Source organism: Colius striatus, chromosome 3 (genome assembly GCF_028858725.1).
Source record: "Colius striatus isolate bColStr4 chromosome 3, bColStr4.1.hap1, whole genome shotgun sequence".
Lineage (NCBI taxonomy): Eukaryota > Metazoa > Chordata > Aves > Coliiformes > Coliidae > Colius > Colius striatus.
The window spans coordinates 86,369,745-86,384,941 of record NC_084761.1 but is presented as its reverse complement, the minus strand read 5'-3'; the positions used below and the strand labels follow the sequence as shown (position 1 = coordinate 86,384,941).

The window sequence follows — 15,197 nt, the reverse complement described above, 5'->3', positions numbered from 1 at the left end:
GGAAACGTATCCTGTGTCTCATGCCACCGCCTGGAGCACCATCCAGGGCCTTGAAAGGAAAGTCCTCTGGTGACATGGCACCCCAGAAAGAATTGAGTCAGACAATGGGACACACTTCAGGAACAACCTCATAGATGCCTGGGCCAAAGAGCATGGCATTGAATGGGTTTATCATATTCCCTATCATGCACCAGCCCCAGGAAAAGTTGAGAGATACAATGGGTTATGGAAAACCACACTGAAAGCGATGGGAGGTGGAACTTTCAAGCATTGGGATACACACTTGGAAAAGGCCACCTGGTTAGTCAACTCTAGGGGATCTGTCAATCGAGCTGGCCCTGCCCAATCAGGACCCTTACATATTGTAGAAGGGGACAAAGTCCCTGTGGTACATATAAAAGACATGTTAGGGAAGGCAGACTGGGTGTGCCCTGCCTCAGGTAAAGGCAAACCCATCCGTGGGATTATTTTTGCTCAGGGACCTGGGTGTACTTGGTGGGTGATGTGTAAGGATGGGAAGACCCAATGTGTGCCTCAAGGGAATTTAATTCTGGGTGAGAATAACCCGTGAATTAAATTGTATAATGATAGCTGTTGAATGTCACGATTCCTATAGTTGCTCTATGTTATGTATGTGTAGGTGATTATGATGTGTAAACCTAGACATGACGTGTAGATGGTATAGAATAAGGGGTGGAATGTCCTGGTTTGAGCCAGGATGGAGTTAATTCCCGTGAGGAACCAGGAAAGGGCACAGCCTGAACAGCTGACCCAGGCTGGCCAGCAGGTATTCCATACCATCCTAACCGTCATGCCCAGGGTACGGGTGGGGGCTGGCCGGAATAAGCTCTTGCCCCGGTATAAGCTCTACCGGGGGGGGGCGCGGGCTCTCGGTCGCCGGTCGGGAGCGGTCGCTTACGTCGGGTCCCGGGTGGTGAGCAACTGTATCACTCACCAGTTTTCTTTGTAATATTCCCTTGTCTTTGTTATAGTTGTTACCCACGACATAGGGGTTGGAAGGGACCTTTAGAGATCATCTAGTCCAACCCCGCTGCAGAAGCAGGTCCACCTAGAGCAGGTTGCATAGGAACATGTCCAGGTGGGTCTTGAAGACAAGATTAAAATTAAAACATATTTCTAATAGATGTTAGTTACCTAACCTGATAATGAATTAGAGCCACACTTCATAAAGGCCCAGAAAGTATTTTTATTTTGAGAAGAATCATGTACATGTTTAACTTTGAACATATATATGAAATTAAGTCCATTCTAAGACATTGGGATGTTCTAAAAATAAATCCAAGAATTGCTTAAATCATTTTGCTTTGATGCACGTTCAGTTAGTCAGTTGTCATTAAGTCATCATATCCACATGAATTCAACAGGACCTAAAAACCTGCTCTAAATACGTAATTTCCTTGAATCAGGTTCACAGCTGTAATTTAAAATAGTTTTGTCATATGCTTTTCCTGTGCTAATGCTGCCATAAAACAGCTATTAAATGTGAAAAGTTAGCATTCTGTCTGTTATCAAGAAGTAACCTACTGCTGATTTAGGCCTGATATGATGTGACCAATATAATAATTGATCCAGAATTAACACCAGTTGTTGCAAATGGCGATCTAGCTCTAAAAGTAGCAACGGTAAGGAATAATGAATCATTGAAAGCTTTGCTGTTAAGGATGTTTCTGCTCATGCCTTTTTCCTCACTGGAAATCCTTTAAAACTTACCCTGTTTTAAAGATTATTAGAATTTTGCAGTTTGTATTTTTTAATATTTGCAGAGACCTTTAATAGTTACCAGTTAATTTGAACTATAAATGACTGTTATAAATTTGGTCTTTTGAGGTCCTTTAAACCTATATCTCCTGTCTCCCATGTTTTTCATAGAATCACAGAATGGTAGGGTTGGAAGGGAGATCATCTAGTCCAACCCCCCTGCCAAAGTAGGTCCACCTAGATCAGGTCACAGAGGAATGTGTTAAGCCTGTGCCAGTGCTGTCACCCTCACAGTAAAATAGTTTTTCCTTTTGTTTAAATGGACCACTTGAGGGTCAGATCTGTTCTGTTGTATTTCATTGAAAAGGAGAAAAAAAGAAATCTGGTTTGTTTTTGTTCCTATTTTACTGAAATTTGTTGTAAACTGTCCACATTTCTAATTTTCTAATTGTCCTTCCTTCCTTCCTTCCTTCCTTCCTTCCTCCCTTCCTTCCTTCCTCCCTCATGCACTAGTATGCACTCTTACTACAGAAAGTCCTACCTCCAAATGGCTCTGCCCAGTGCAACACCATCCTCTATTCCCAGGACTACTGTAGTGGTAATGGATGGGCTGCACTGAGCACACACCCATATGCTCTGTGGCAATAGGGTTCTCTTCTTGACACTGAATGAAGTGCTATGGGAGTGTGGAGGAGGAGGCAGAAGCTGCCTGCCTGCAGGTTTATCTTGCAGCCTCATATGCCCACGATGCTGCTTTGCAGCCATCTGCATGGGACTGCTGCAGCAGATGGAGCTTCAGAGCTCGCAGTTGTCTGAAACAGCAACGTGCCTTAGGTCAAGCACATTTCTTCAACCCAGCACTCCTTCTCTTGTCATCACTCCTGTCACTTTAGGCCTTGTCTTGACTAGAAAAATTTATAAATACAGTTCAGGAAAAAATACAGCTTTTCCTAGTCCATACAAAGGTGGGGACTGACAAACCACCCTCTGGCTTGCTAGGTGGGCAGGATCAGCTCTTCAGGATAAAACAAGCAGCTGGCTTGATTGACTGGAGCATGCACACACAGATAGCAATGTTTTTATTTTTAAAAAATTGTATTCGGTCTCAACTTTATCTGTATCCAGATAGACTGACTTACTCAGAAAAGACTGTATGGAACTTGGCAAATTGATACCTTTCAATGTAGTTTTTCATTTATTAAAGCGACTAGGTGTTTTTTGTGATAAATCACATTAGCTTTCCTTATACAGTCATTCATTGTGCTGCTTTCTTGGAGATGCTCATTGGGGAAAAGGGTGATATAAAACCAGCAGGATGTTCTTTTCATTTATTATACGTGCAGCCGGTACCACCATCTGTGAGTAGCCTTGAGAATGCATTATGCTTATCACTGCCAGACCTTAACTATTCAGGTTAAAATTTTCCATCCTGGGAAGATTGAGCTTAAAAGCTTAGTAATTTGGGGGAATGATGGTAAAGAAAAATTGCAACCCCTCCACATTTTGTTTTTAAACTATTTTTAATACTCCTGTGCTTTGAGAGCAGGGACTGAGGTTTGCCATGGGAGAGATCTTTGAATCGGAACCACGACTTTTGCCATTTCTATGGAAATATATACATATTGGCCAGGTTTAACAGCCTTGAAAAATGTCGTTTCTGGGTTGAAGTAACAATGTGCAGATGCTCTGAAATGTAGTTTTCCACCAAAGACCAGGAAAAAGAATTGTTCTTTCTTTCTAGTTTCCTTTGTCTGTCATCCTACATGAAACTGTGAGATCTTTGTGGGATGAATTGTCTCTACATTACAAAGTGCCTAACAGGACAGAGTAGCAGTACTGTGTTAGTGTCATATGATAACCAATATTCCTTCCTTAAGAATAACATACTGCAATGCTATAAAATACTTTTTCCCAAATAGGATTTAATTATTTAAAAAAATCCCCAAAACCCCATCTTTACATTATTATCCTGAAATAGTATCTAAATAACTGTTTTCTACAGGGAACAGTAAATATTAAAGCAACAAACTTCAATCCTTTGAACTGAAATAGCAAAGAATTTTTCATTATCTTCTGTGATATTTGATCATGCTCAGGAAGATTTTTCATTAAGCTTATTCACATAATTGATTAGATAAGTAACAAGTGCACTGGCAGATAAGCATTTTATGTAGTTGAGTCAAGCATCTTAAGATATTACATTAGCTCTTTTAAGGTCTTAGGCAAAAGAATCAAAGATATAACAAAGTCTGAAGAAACTCAACTTCCATTTGAAAAAAAAAAACAAACCAAACCATTGTTTCCAATTCAGAGTTGTGGAGAAGCCATTAAAACCTTAGGCCTGTCCTTAGCTAAAGGCAGATGTTTTAAACACGATTGAGAACGCTGTGAAACGTTTCCAAGAATGTTTCCAGCTGAGGAAGACCCAGGACAGCATTCCTAATCTTAACCACAGCCTTGTCCATTCAAATTTTATCATGAAGGGTGCACTCAGAGACCCTGCACACTTTGGGACTTCTGTCAGTCAGTGTGTTAAATAACAACAAACTCTGTCATTCTTACCCAGCCTCTCAGTAATTCATATGCTGTAATTCCCAGCGACCACCAGTCCACTGGATATGAATATCCCGGACCTCCATCCATAAAGGCCTGGAACACTTCTGGAGCTAAAACAATAAATCAAATCAAACAAAAAGCATTCTATTAAGATTAGACTGTGAACCATTGATGTTGACAGATGAAAAATTAGTAAGTATGCAATTAACTGGAATTAAATTCATTTGTAAGTGCAGCATTTTCAGGATACGGTTTCAGTGCATTGCCTTGCTATCAACAAGTGACCTTCACTGGTCAGGCTTTTCAAATAGCAACAATTTTATATGTTAATTCCTATTTATTCCATTGAAGTTTTATGTGCATAAAAATAAGCATTAGGAGGGGAATTCCTGAACTGAAGTGTGACTTGGAACATTTAAGGTAATGCAAACATTACACGGGACAAATATGTGCAACCACGGTGACCCTTTGTGATTGATGGAGGTATTGAACACGGTACAGCTCATCTTTATTCTACATTTGGATAGAATTGGTCAGATGGGTTTTAAAGGTATTCAACATAGGAAAACGGTAATTAAATACAAATCCTGACAGTGATTGTATGCTGGGGGAAACTCTGTCATAACTAGAAATAAAGACATTGTCAATAAAATAATGAATTATGTATTCCATAAAAATAACTTTCCTGGGAGAAAAAAAAAAAGGTCTTTTCAAAACAAGGATCCAGTTGGCTAATTTCAGCAAGAAAAACATACTAAACAACATCACTGTAGTTACTTCAGAAAACCATATCTAAATAAGAGAGGATAGGAAATGAAAAGCTGGTCATGCTTTTCTAATTATTTCAAAGCAGAATCTCAGTACATTTTGTGAAAACAACACTTTCCCTGGTGATTTTTTAAACAACGTTAATACCAACTGTAACATCGTGCTAGATTGCAATTAACATGAGAGCCTCTCTGACTATGATGCTAAGTCTAATGTACCACATTACCACCTGATTACTATCACATCACTTTCTAATAGGCATACTGCAATGAATTATGTAATCTGGCCACAGTTACTCCTGACTGGCAGTTTGGGATTTGACTATATATAGCATTTAGAGAGACATCTTTAATGAAAGGAAAGACATTCCTTTTAGAGGAAATTTTGCAGTCCCAGCATTGTGAATGGCTATGTAAGAATTTACAACTCCATACCTAACTTAAGAAAGTCTTGAAGAGCCAAATGTAATGGAGGATTTTGACATCCATGAATTAGATGTGGCAAATCCCTCATGTATAGAATAAAAAGCAATAAGTGAATAGAAGTGTTTCTATACTCTTTGCCCAGCAGGACCATCTTTAAAATGTTTGGTAGGAGAACTGCAGGCACCTAAACAAACATTTTTGACACAATATGTGTGTTTTGAGATCAGCTGACCAGTGGATCTCTGGTGCAGGTAAAGCTTGTGCTGATCCAGAATATGGCGTGAATCAACAATGTCATAGAAGTCATCACATTTAGTTAGCTCTGTCTCACCTCCAGATAGTACAGCTTCACTTGGCATGCTGTCTTCAGATGTACTTCAGATCTTGTTTGCATGCTGTTGGTGATCTAGGTAGGCACAACTTACATGTGTGGTCTATCACATAGATAGATGTTAAGAGGATAGGCAGGATGTATCGTGTTATTTTAGTGCATCTTTGCACCTAAATTGCACATTAGGTACCAAAGTTATACTTTGAATACCAAAGGCAAATACCAAAGGCACCTTGTTGTGAAGATTTACTTTATTTAGTCACATTCATTATGGTTTTTGGCAACTTTGCCTAGATAGTATATAATATCTCATTACAGAAAATAGCCTTTGTGACCTTTCTACTGAGCTGCATAGGTATAATATTGGTTTCACTCTTTCTTTTATAGCTTTAACATTGTAATAATGTGATGGATCACTACCCAATTTCTGTGAAATAGAGATGAAAGTACTTTATTGATGTAACCTACAACATTGCCAGAATAGTGTGGCTGTTTTGCTAATTCATTGACTAAGTTAAACACTTTTGTTTGATTCTAGAAGCATCAAGGTCAACTCATCCAACATTAAACAGATCAGTACAAAATACTTTTTTTTGCCCCCTGGGCTTGGTGTTTTGAGGTTTTGTTTTGTCACCTTAAGCTAGTGGCGTCCTTTGATCAGAAAATGGGCAGCTGGGCTCCTGATTTTTAAAAGCAGACAACCTCTTTCCCCTGCTTCAGCAGCATTATTTGCAGTCCAGACGGACGGCCTTAAAGCATTCAGCCAGCTCCATTCAGCCAGCTCCAGTGAAGTGGTTGTAACCACCCACTTCGAAAGATGAGGGAGGGCAGACTGAAGGTGCAATATGATTTACAATATCCTACTTACCAATTTTTTCTCAGGGTGAAATCTCAACCCTGCTGAAGACAAAAGATCTTTCCCCAGTTTGGCCACAAATACCAGTCTCACACTAAGCTTGTGCTTAATGTGTCTAAAGACCCTTTTGAACAGAGACTTTAGGTGCAAATGCAGGCCTCCAGGCTGTATGGCAGACTTCTGGAGTTTGCCTGCTCACTTAGAAACACAGTGTGATTTTTACAATAAGACAGCAGATCCTCCAACTGACAGGGTTAGCCAAGCCTGAAGAACTAGAGCTGTGAAATATAGAACATAATATTTGGTTTTGCTATAAGAAATAATTATGTCAGGAGAACCAATGCAGAGTGCAACCTGGCTAGGGCAAAAGCAAATAAAAAATCTGAAAGGAAAATTAAAATTCTACACTGATTTTCTTGAGGATTGTTATTGAAATAGACTATTTGATGTCAGGCTCAGCTTGGACAGCCATCTTACAGCCTGCTGTGAGTAGATTCTTCCAAAGAATGATAAGATTTGAGCTTGTCATCTTGGAGCAAGGGCTACAGCTCTGCTTTGTGCATCCTTTCTGCATACATCCTCTCTTACCAGAACAGATTTAGGATGAGAATACTTACGATTTTATCTCCGTGCATCTACCTAAATGCAAAGATTCTGCCTGCAAAAGTTCATTCATGTGAACAAAAGTGAGTGCATGCGAGAATAAGAGTTTCAGATATTTTTTCCTTAAGAAATTTCTTCTGCAAAAGTGCTTTCAGGAAAAAATGTGGTTTTAATACTAGGTCTGATCCTGCAGATTCTTTTGGTTAACGGCTGTAGTTACTATTACAAAGGGAAGGCAGAAGAAGTTTGTATGATGAAAGCACAGCGTATAAATAGTGAAGCTAAATCAAGTGACAGCCAGTCTATCAGCAGAGTGAATTTGAAGACAAGTGAAGAAGTGATACAACTGGAAGATCTTACAGGTCCTCACAGCTCCCAATGAACAAACATATCTGACATGTTGGAGAACTGCTTTACTAGAGCTGCCCAAAAGAGTGCCTTCTACAGCACTTCCAGCCTCACTGATCACCTTACTTGGAGCGGAAGGTTGGGTTAGGGGCTCCCGAGGCCCCTACTAATATGAATCCCCCTATAATCCCATGATGCTAATTAAGATCAAGGAGTCTTCTCACAGTGCATCTGGGTGGGGTGATGAAAGGGATCTAAGGCCAGAAGTCTCAAAGGGATCTTTATTGCCTCTTCCTTTATCATGAACTGCATAAACTCTTCGCATCTGCTCAGACACCTGGAAAATCTGTCATCCAAAGTACTGGGAGACCTTTGAAAGTCTGGATCTCAGAAGCAAAGCAGTCTTTTGGTTTGGGGGATTACTCTTCATGTGTAGAAGTTTGATTCAACACCTTTCATGCAATGCTTCAGTAACTAGAAAGATGGAGCATATAGAAATTTTTGCCATTGCAAACTGGGATTCTAACAGGGGCAGCCATAAAATCAGGAACGTTTCTGTGTCTTTTAAGATAATATGTAATTGCACATATTTAACCCTGGCAACTTGCCAAACTAAAAATCCTCTGAGTTTTTTTTTTCTTTTCTATCTCTAAATTTTTCCTCTTAATAATATACTTTCATGCTTTTGCTGTTTATCTGCTTTGCTTTCTTGAAAAATGACATAAAACGAACTCATCTTCATTAAGTGTGCTTCAGTGCATTTCTTGGTTGTCCCTAATCCTAGTAAATTAGAATAATTCCTCTTCGGAGCTCTGTCTTCTGATGTTTTTGCACTATATCTTTCTAGTAATGCCATATTATTGCAGACTGTGGGAAGTGAATAAATGGTCATTCCTCTTTAAACTCTACTGGAGAACAAGTAATTAAAAATTGTACATAAAAGCAAATCTAGTAGGTCTGCATCCATTCCAGATGCAGTGGCTTCCTGTGATATCCATACATCTCTTCTGTGGATTTAGCTATACTTGGTGCTCCTAATAGTTTTGTGAAAGAGAGAGTAATTTCTGTCAAATCAATTAATATATCTAGCTACTCACTGAAATTGCCATACCAGTCAGATGATCTGCAGTGTAAATGATGTAGAAGATGCATCTCATATTGTATGTTTAGCTCCCTAAAGATCTGTAAAATAATAAAGTACAAAACTGAAATTTTACTTAACTGGTTGGTAATTACGTATTTTGTTGAAGATTATTAGTATCTAACAATATGATTCCTGATCTTGAAATAAAAATTAATATCGATGTAAGTGCAAACAAGAGTGAAACAAATTTTCATTATTTTTTCCTACTCTAAAAGAACATTTTGTACATAGGATAAAATGTTTTTAAGTGGGATTTCTAAAAATCTACTGAGTATTAATAGGTATTACTTAATTCCATAGTTATACTACAAGTGCTCCAAGCCTCTGAAATTCAGGCCGTTTTAATTTGGCACCAAACAGTGAATGTGAAAATGCTATCTGTGATAAAATAGCCAATTTGAGGTCTCTCACTTGGAATGGTTGGCACAAAGAATAGCTGTTATTACTTTTGATGGAGCATACTGGTTTAATTATGAAGATAATTCATTGGACTAAATCACAAACCAAAGAGCTTGGAGTGTCTCTGATATGAATAGTAAAAACCACAATGTAACATTTGTTTTCTGATGAACTGATTTAAGTTGCACTTCCTTAGCAAGAAGTTAATCATACAGTGCCTGGTTTACTTGCCTACCACTACCCAGGAGACTATCAAGTGTTGATGAAGAAGCTTACAGAGCTATTACTTTGAAACATTGCCGACTTCCAGAGGCAGCTTTGAAACTTTGCAAAACTGGTGAGAGGTGAAGTGCAGTGAGATGAATGCATTAGATGATTCTTCAAGTGACCTTTCCTACATACTAACAAATGAATACATTTGAGGAATAACTCGCAAGTATGTAGGGACAGAATTATCCATGCACAGCTAAATGTTGGCAATGAGAGCTTGTCCTTAGATTCCTACAAAATACCCAGTGCCAATGTCACTATAATTACAAACAGAAAATAAAGTAAAAAAGTAAAGATTTAGTGGTTTGGCCTCATTTTTTTTGAATAATCAGGTTCGGATGAGTGTGTTGAAAACATTTCTCAAGAATTAAAACCCTGGTATTAGTCATCCAGTTGACTAGTTAGAGCTCTCTAGTCTGTTTGCATCTCAGCACAGACCCTATATGTCAGTAAGGGAATTCAGAGGTTTACAGTGTATAGCAGGGCTTGCATTCTGCAGTAGCTGTAATAAAACATTCCTTGGTTGCACAGGTTTTATTCTAATGCCTGAGATTTCATAGATAGGAAAATAGATTCCAGGGTCATCAACTAAGTTTCAGCATGATTCATGAGTTTCATGCTGCCAAGTATCATTCTCCCTCCTCATATTAGTCTCTAATCTTAGAAAAAAAATATGTAAACTCATAAATACATATATATACAATGAATACAGTACAAATAATACTTTGATTGTGTAGCACAGGATAAGCTGTTAAAAGCTTAGACCTTTCCAAGTGTGAATGACTTGAGGTGTGTAACAGATTCATAGATTCACCTTGCTGAATCAGGTTTAATAGATGACAGATTGAACTGAATAAAAAATGAATTCAATTTTTGAACTAATATTCCAAGAACCTTGGACTGAGACAGTTCGGTGGAATATTAATTGCTTTCTCAGTATTGAGATGAGAAAACATTCATTTCAACTTTCCTCTGAAAACTAAATTCAGAGGTCAGTAATTCTTCTAGGTCACCGTTTAAATAGAACAAAGAAATCAAATTGCAGTGATGACAAGTGGTCTTCTATTTAGAGAAGAACTTATTTTAAGAGCAAAATGGAAGAAAACAATTTCTTCCTCCCTAAATATAAATGTGAACTTGGTAAACTATCAATTTCCCCCCTGGTGTTTACTTTCTCATGTGCTAAAAAGGTCAAAATCATAACAGATTTCTGACTCAGAGCTTCAGACTGCCCAACTGCTAACTTCTGTTGTATAAGGCAAAATGCTGCTTAAAGCCAGACCCTGCTGGGCCAGCAATTTTCTAGTGTGAAGTCTATACTAGTTACAGCAGTGTAACTGATTTTGGACCATTATTCACATAATACATCTCAATAGTTTTAATACTCATATTTAAGGTAAGTATTCAATCAAGGTAAGTATTTTATATACCATTACCTGAATACAGATACTATGTTTAGAATGCTTTATTAGCTTGCCATGTGGCTATACAACTTTTCTTGCCCTTACTCACCATGCCATCTTCATAAAATCCTCTGCATTACAAAACCACCAGACAGAACTCACTTTTTGCTCTTGAGTTTTGCACAGAGAAGCCCTTGTTGGTTGAACATCTGGATCAAGCTCAGAGAACAGCTTCAAGTTGCCAGTCCCATAGAAAGAAAGCCCAGCAACAATGAATGTGTCATCATCTCCTACTACTGAATATGAAATTATGTAGAAGTACCTTCATTACTCCATCCAAAAACTCACAATGGATGCAGTGCCAGTTTTTCTAGCAACTTGTTGAAGGGATTGTTGAAGGGACTGGAACATCTTTCACATGAGGAAAGGCTGTGGGAACTGGGGCTGTTCAGTCTAGAAAAGAGAAGACTGAGGGGAGATGTTATTAACATTTACAAATATGTAAGTGGTGGGTGTCAGCAGGTTGGGGCATCCCTTTTTCTATTGTAGCTAGCAACAGGACAAGGGGTAATGGGATGAAGCTGTGTAGTGGTTTTGCCTGGGCCAGGTTTTTTGGTAGCAGGGGGGTTACAGAGGTGGCTTCTTTAAACAAAAAAAGAGTTCCCAGAATCTTCCCATGTAGCTCACAGGGTTAGGGCCAGTCAATTCTAAGCTGGATCCTGCACCTGACCCAGACCTGGCCAATTAGTGACGGAGGTAATGCCGCTGTGAATAAAGTGTTTGAGAAGGAGAAGTTGTTGCACAGGTGCTAAACTGCAACAGCAACAGGGAGGGAGAATGTGAAAACATCTCTGCAGACACCAAGGTCAATGGAGAAGGAAGAGGAGGAAGGTGCTGAAAAGGCTCCCCTGTGATATGCGGTAAATACAATGGTGAAGTAGGTTGTCCCCCTGCAGTCCATGGAGGCCACAGGAAGCAGAGTCCCACTCGCAGCCTGTGGGGGAGCCCACGCTGAAGTGAGTAGATGCCTGAAGGAGGCTGTGACTCCATAAGTTCATCCTGGAGCAAGTTCCTGGCAGGACCTGGGAGTCTGTGAGAGAGGTGCCCATGCTGGACCAGGTTTGCTGTCAGGACTTGTGATCCTGTGAGGGACTCAGACTGGAGCAGTCTGTTCCCAAAGGATTGTTCTTCCGGTGGATGACCCACACTGGGGCAGTGTGTGAAGAGTTGCCCCCGTGGGAGGCCCCATGCTGGAGCAATTTGTGAGGAGCTGCAGCCCATGGGAAGGACACACGCTGGAGAAGTTCATCAGGGACTGTCTCCTGTGGGAGGGATCCCACAGTGTAGCAGAGGGAAGTGTGAAGAGGCCTCTCCCTGAGAAGAAGCAGCAGCAAAGTCCATCTGTAGTGAACTGACAACAACTCCCATCTTTCATCCCTAGTGCCACTGGGGGGGAAGGAAAGGGAGTCCCAGGAAGAGGAGGGGTAGGGGAAGGTGTTATTAAGATGGTTTTATTTCTCATCTCCCTGGACTTATTGTTTCTTTAATAAATCAAACCTTTTTCTCCCTAAGTTGAGCCTGTTTTTCCCATGATGCTAATTGCTGAGTGATTTCTCTGTCCTTAACTCATAAGCTGTTCGTTAGATTTCTCTCTCTCTCCTGTCCAGTTTAGGGGGAGGAGTGATTTTCTGGCTGGATGGACATGGGGCTAAACCACCACAAGCTGGAACACAAAAAGTTCCATTAAAATGCAAGAAAAAACTATTTCACTGTGAGGGAGCAGTGGCACAGGCTGCCCAGAGGGGTTGTGGAGTCTCCTTCCTTGGAGGTCTTCAAGATAGGACATGTTCCTATGCAACCTGATTTAGGTTGACCTGCTTCTGCAAGGGGGCTGGACTAGATGATCTCTAAAGGTCCCTTCCAATGTTACCATTCTATGATTCTATGATTGCTTCCAAAAATATCCACTCACTATTTGGGAGATTGGCCCAGTGTATGAACAGTCACTGTTCTCTCTCAGTACTGAAATTAACTGGTCTAGGTAACTGGGGATTCACAGGACAGACTGTGTGCCTGACACATCAGAAGGACTATAATATACTTCTGCTTCACGTATTCCTACCAGGTTAGCAAATACCTTTGCATCAGTTGATACACAAAAACCTGGGGGAGTTGCATGGCTTGACCAAAGAACAGAAGTTATCCAGGAGTCAGAAATGCCTCACTGGGCTGCTTAAAGTCTCTGCTCATTGGCCTGTCTGCCACCTCTGCTAGAGCTCTCTTCCCCCTCAGATTTGCCTGTGGGGCTGCCCATCAGATCATGCCCAATCCAAAACTAATGCTTGAACTGAGTGTGAGGGTATTTTTGACCTAAATAGTCAAAGAAATTATTATATTAGCAGTTTTTCTGGAAGATCTCAAAGGATGGTAGCAGATTAGAGAGCCCAGTGAGGTAAAAAGCAGCTGGAGACAATATATTCTTTCCTCATCTCCCAAAGGTTTTCAGCTATTTGTGTGCCTACTCAAGAATGTCAGAGCAGAGTTGAAATATTTGCAGTTCAGTGTTTATTCCCCACAGCTGCAGTGCACCTAGTGAGAGCTGAAAACCCCCATCGTTATGGTGAGTATTTCAGCATCTCAAAGCCTCACATGTTTACTCTCAGCTTTTGCTTATGAGAACAAATAGAAGACTCCTGGCTTGTGTTGGCAGTGTGATATCTCCCTGGGATCAAGAGGGTAGGCTGCAGCATCACCAGTGAAGTTCTAGATAAGCAGCCTGATCCTCAGTAGAAAAAGAGTGGGAATATTTAAAAACCTAAACCTTGCTTTAACTGAACACAAAAATCATATTTTTAATTTCAGAGCACTGTTTAGTGTGAGTGCAAGGAGGATCAAGGTTGAAGAACTTTGAAAACCCAAGTCCAGATTTGTCCCTGCTATACTCTAACTACCACAGGAACAAATGTAGGCCTGCAGGATATTTTTACTCTACCTGGAAGGTTGATACTGGGACATCCACAAGCTTTCCTCCAACTCCACTAGTACTCCCACACAGTATTAATTAATAAATGTGGATGACTCATAGGTTTTAGAAGTTCAGTGGACCTCTGTAAATCCACACTCCTGTGGTAATCTCAGGCATACAGCCATTCTTCACCATGACAGCAACCTACGAAAGCAGCTGTGAAAATCTGAGATAACAAACCTGTAGGCTAGGAAGCAGGTAGCTGAAACTTTGCACATAATTTGCAGCTGATTTTATTTGCTTTGGATTTTTGTCAGGTGTATTTATATCATAAAACAGATTTTATTGGTTTGATGTGAAGTAAAGTCATGGTGCATTGCTCAGATAACTTGAGCCTCTGCTGAGGTAAATGATGAAGCCTCTACCTAACTCCCTTACCAATAGAAACAGGAAAAAAAACCCCAAACAAACCTTAAAGCCCACAGATTTATAACCTGTGAATGGAAGGTTTTTGCAGTACTCACAAATAATATACAGATGTATGGAAACTGATCATTCAAAAAGGAAACATTTTAGCGAGTAAAAGGTGTGTGTTATAGGACTCAGATCAATCCAAATTACACCAGAGTGAACAATAAACAAAAAGTGGCATCCGTAATATTTTCTAGGTATGTTTTAGTATTTAACATTTTGGCTTGTAGTTGAAGAAACTGTTACAGGGGAGAGGACCATCTCTGCAAACGAGTGCTCAGCACAGAGCACATTGTCTGAGACACAAGCGTATTCCTTGCAGCCTGTAAGAGGGACCAATGTAAGAAAAGCCTTTTTTCCTTCTTTCTTTCTTTCATCCAGATGGAACAGTGTTGAAAATGCCAAACACTTACACAGGGGCTTCCAGTCATGGAAATGCACATTTTCTTTAAACACAAGAGGCCTAATGAATAGCCCTCTGCAGGAAGAAAGAGGTATGGATGAATATTCCAGGCACATGCTGTGGCCAAGGACAATGTCCTGCCCTGCACTGGCTTTCCTGGTCCACATCCCAGTGCAGAGTGGAGGGGGCTCCCCCATGAGTGCTTGTGTTGATTCACTGGCAGCAGGAAGGCCTGCCAAAAGTCAGCTGGGTCTCAAAGGACATTTTGCTTTGCTTGCCAGCATAGGATGACAACCTGAAAACGCACAAGTTTTGAAAGAGCTATTTCTACAGTAAAACCTTTGACAACATCCTCAATCACAGGGGTTGTGGAAGGTTTGAGCAGTGAATTTGTAACGACAAAATTGGGCATGGGTGACACACAAGTTTTCTAAACCAGCTTAAGGCACACATTGTATTTCACAGCTGCAGCCATCTGAACAGTACCAGACAGAAACTCTGAAGACCCTCGGACACTAAGAAGCTGATTTCACTTC

The 15,197-nt window shown here is 40.2% G+C and overlaps 1 protein-coding gene across 1 annotated transcript in view; it reads right to left on the bottom strand.

Moving 5' to 3' along the window:
* Positions 1-15,197, bottom strand: part of STK32B (serine/threonine kinase 32B) — a 191,361-nt gene that overhangs the window by 32,308 nt on the left and 143,856 nt on the right. The window contains exon 7 of the mRNA XM_061992970.1: positions 4,282-4,385. Within this exon, the coding sequence (XP_061848954.1) occupies positions 4,282-4,385 (104 nt within the window). The remainder of the gene's footprint in view (positions 1-4,281; positions 4,386-15,197) is intronic.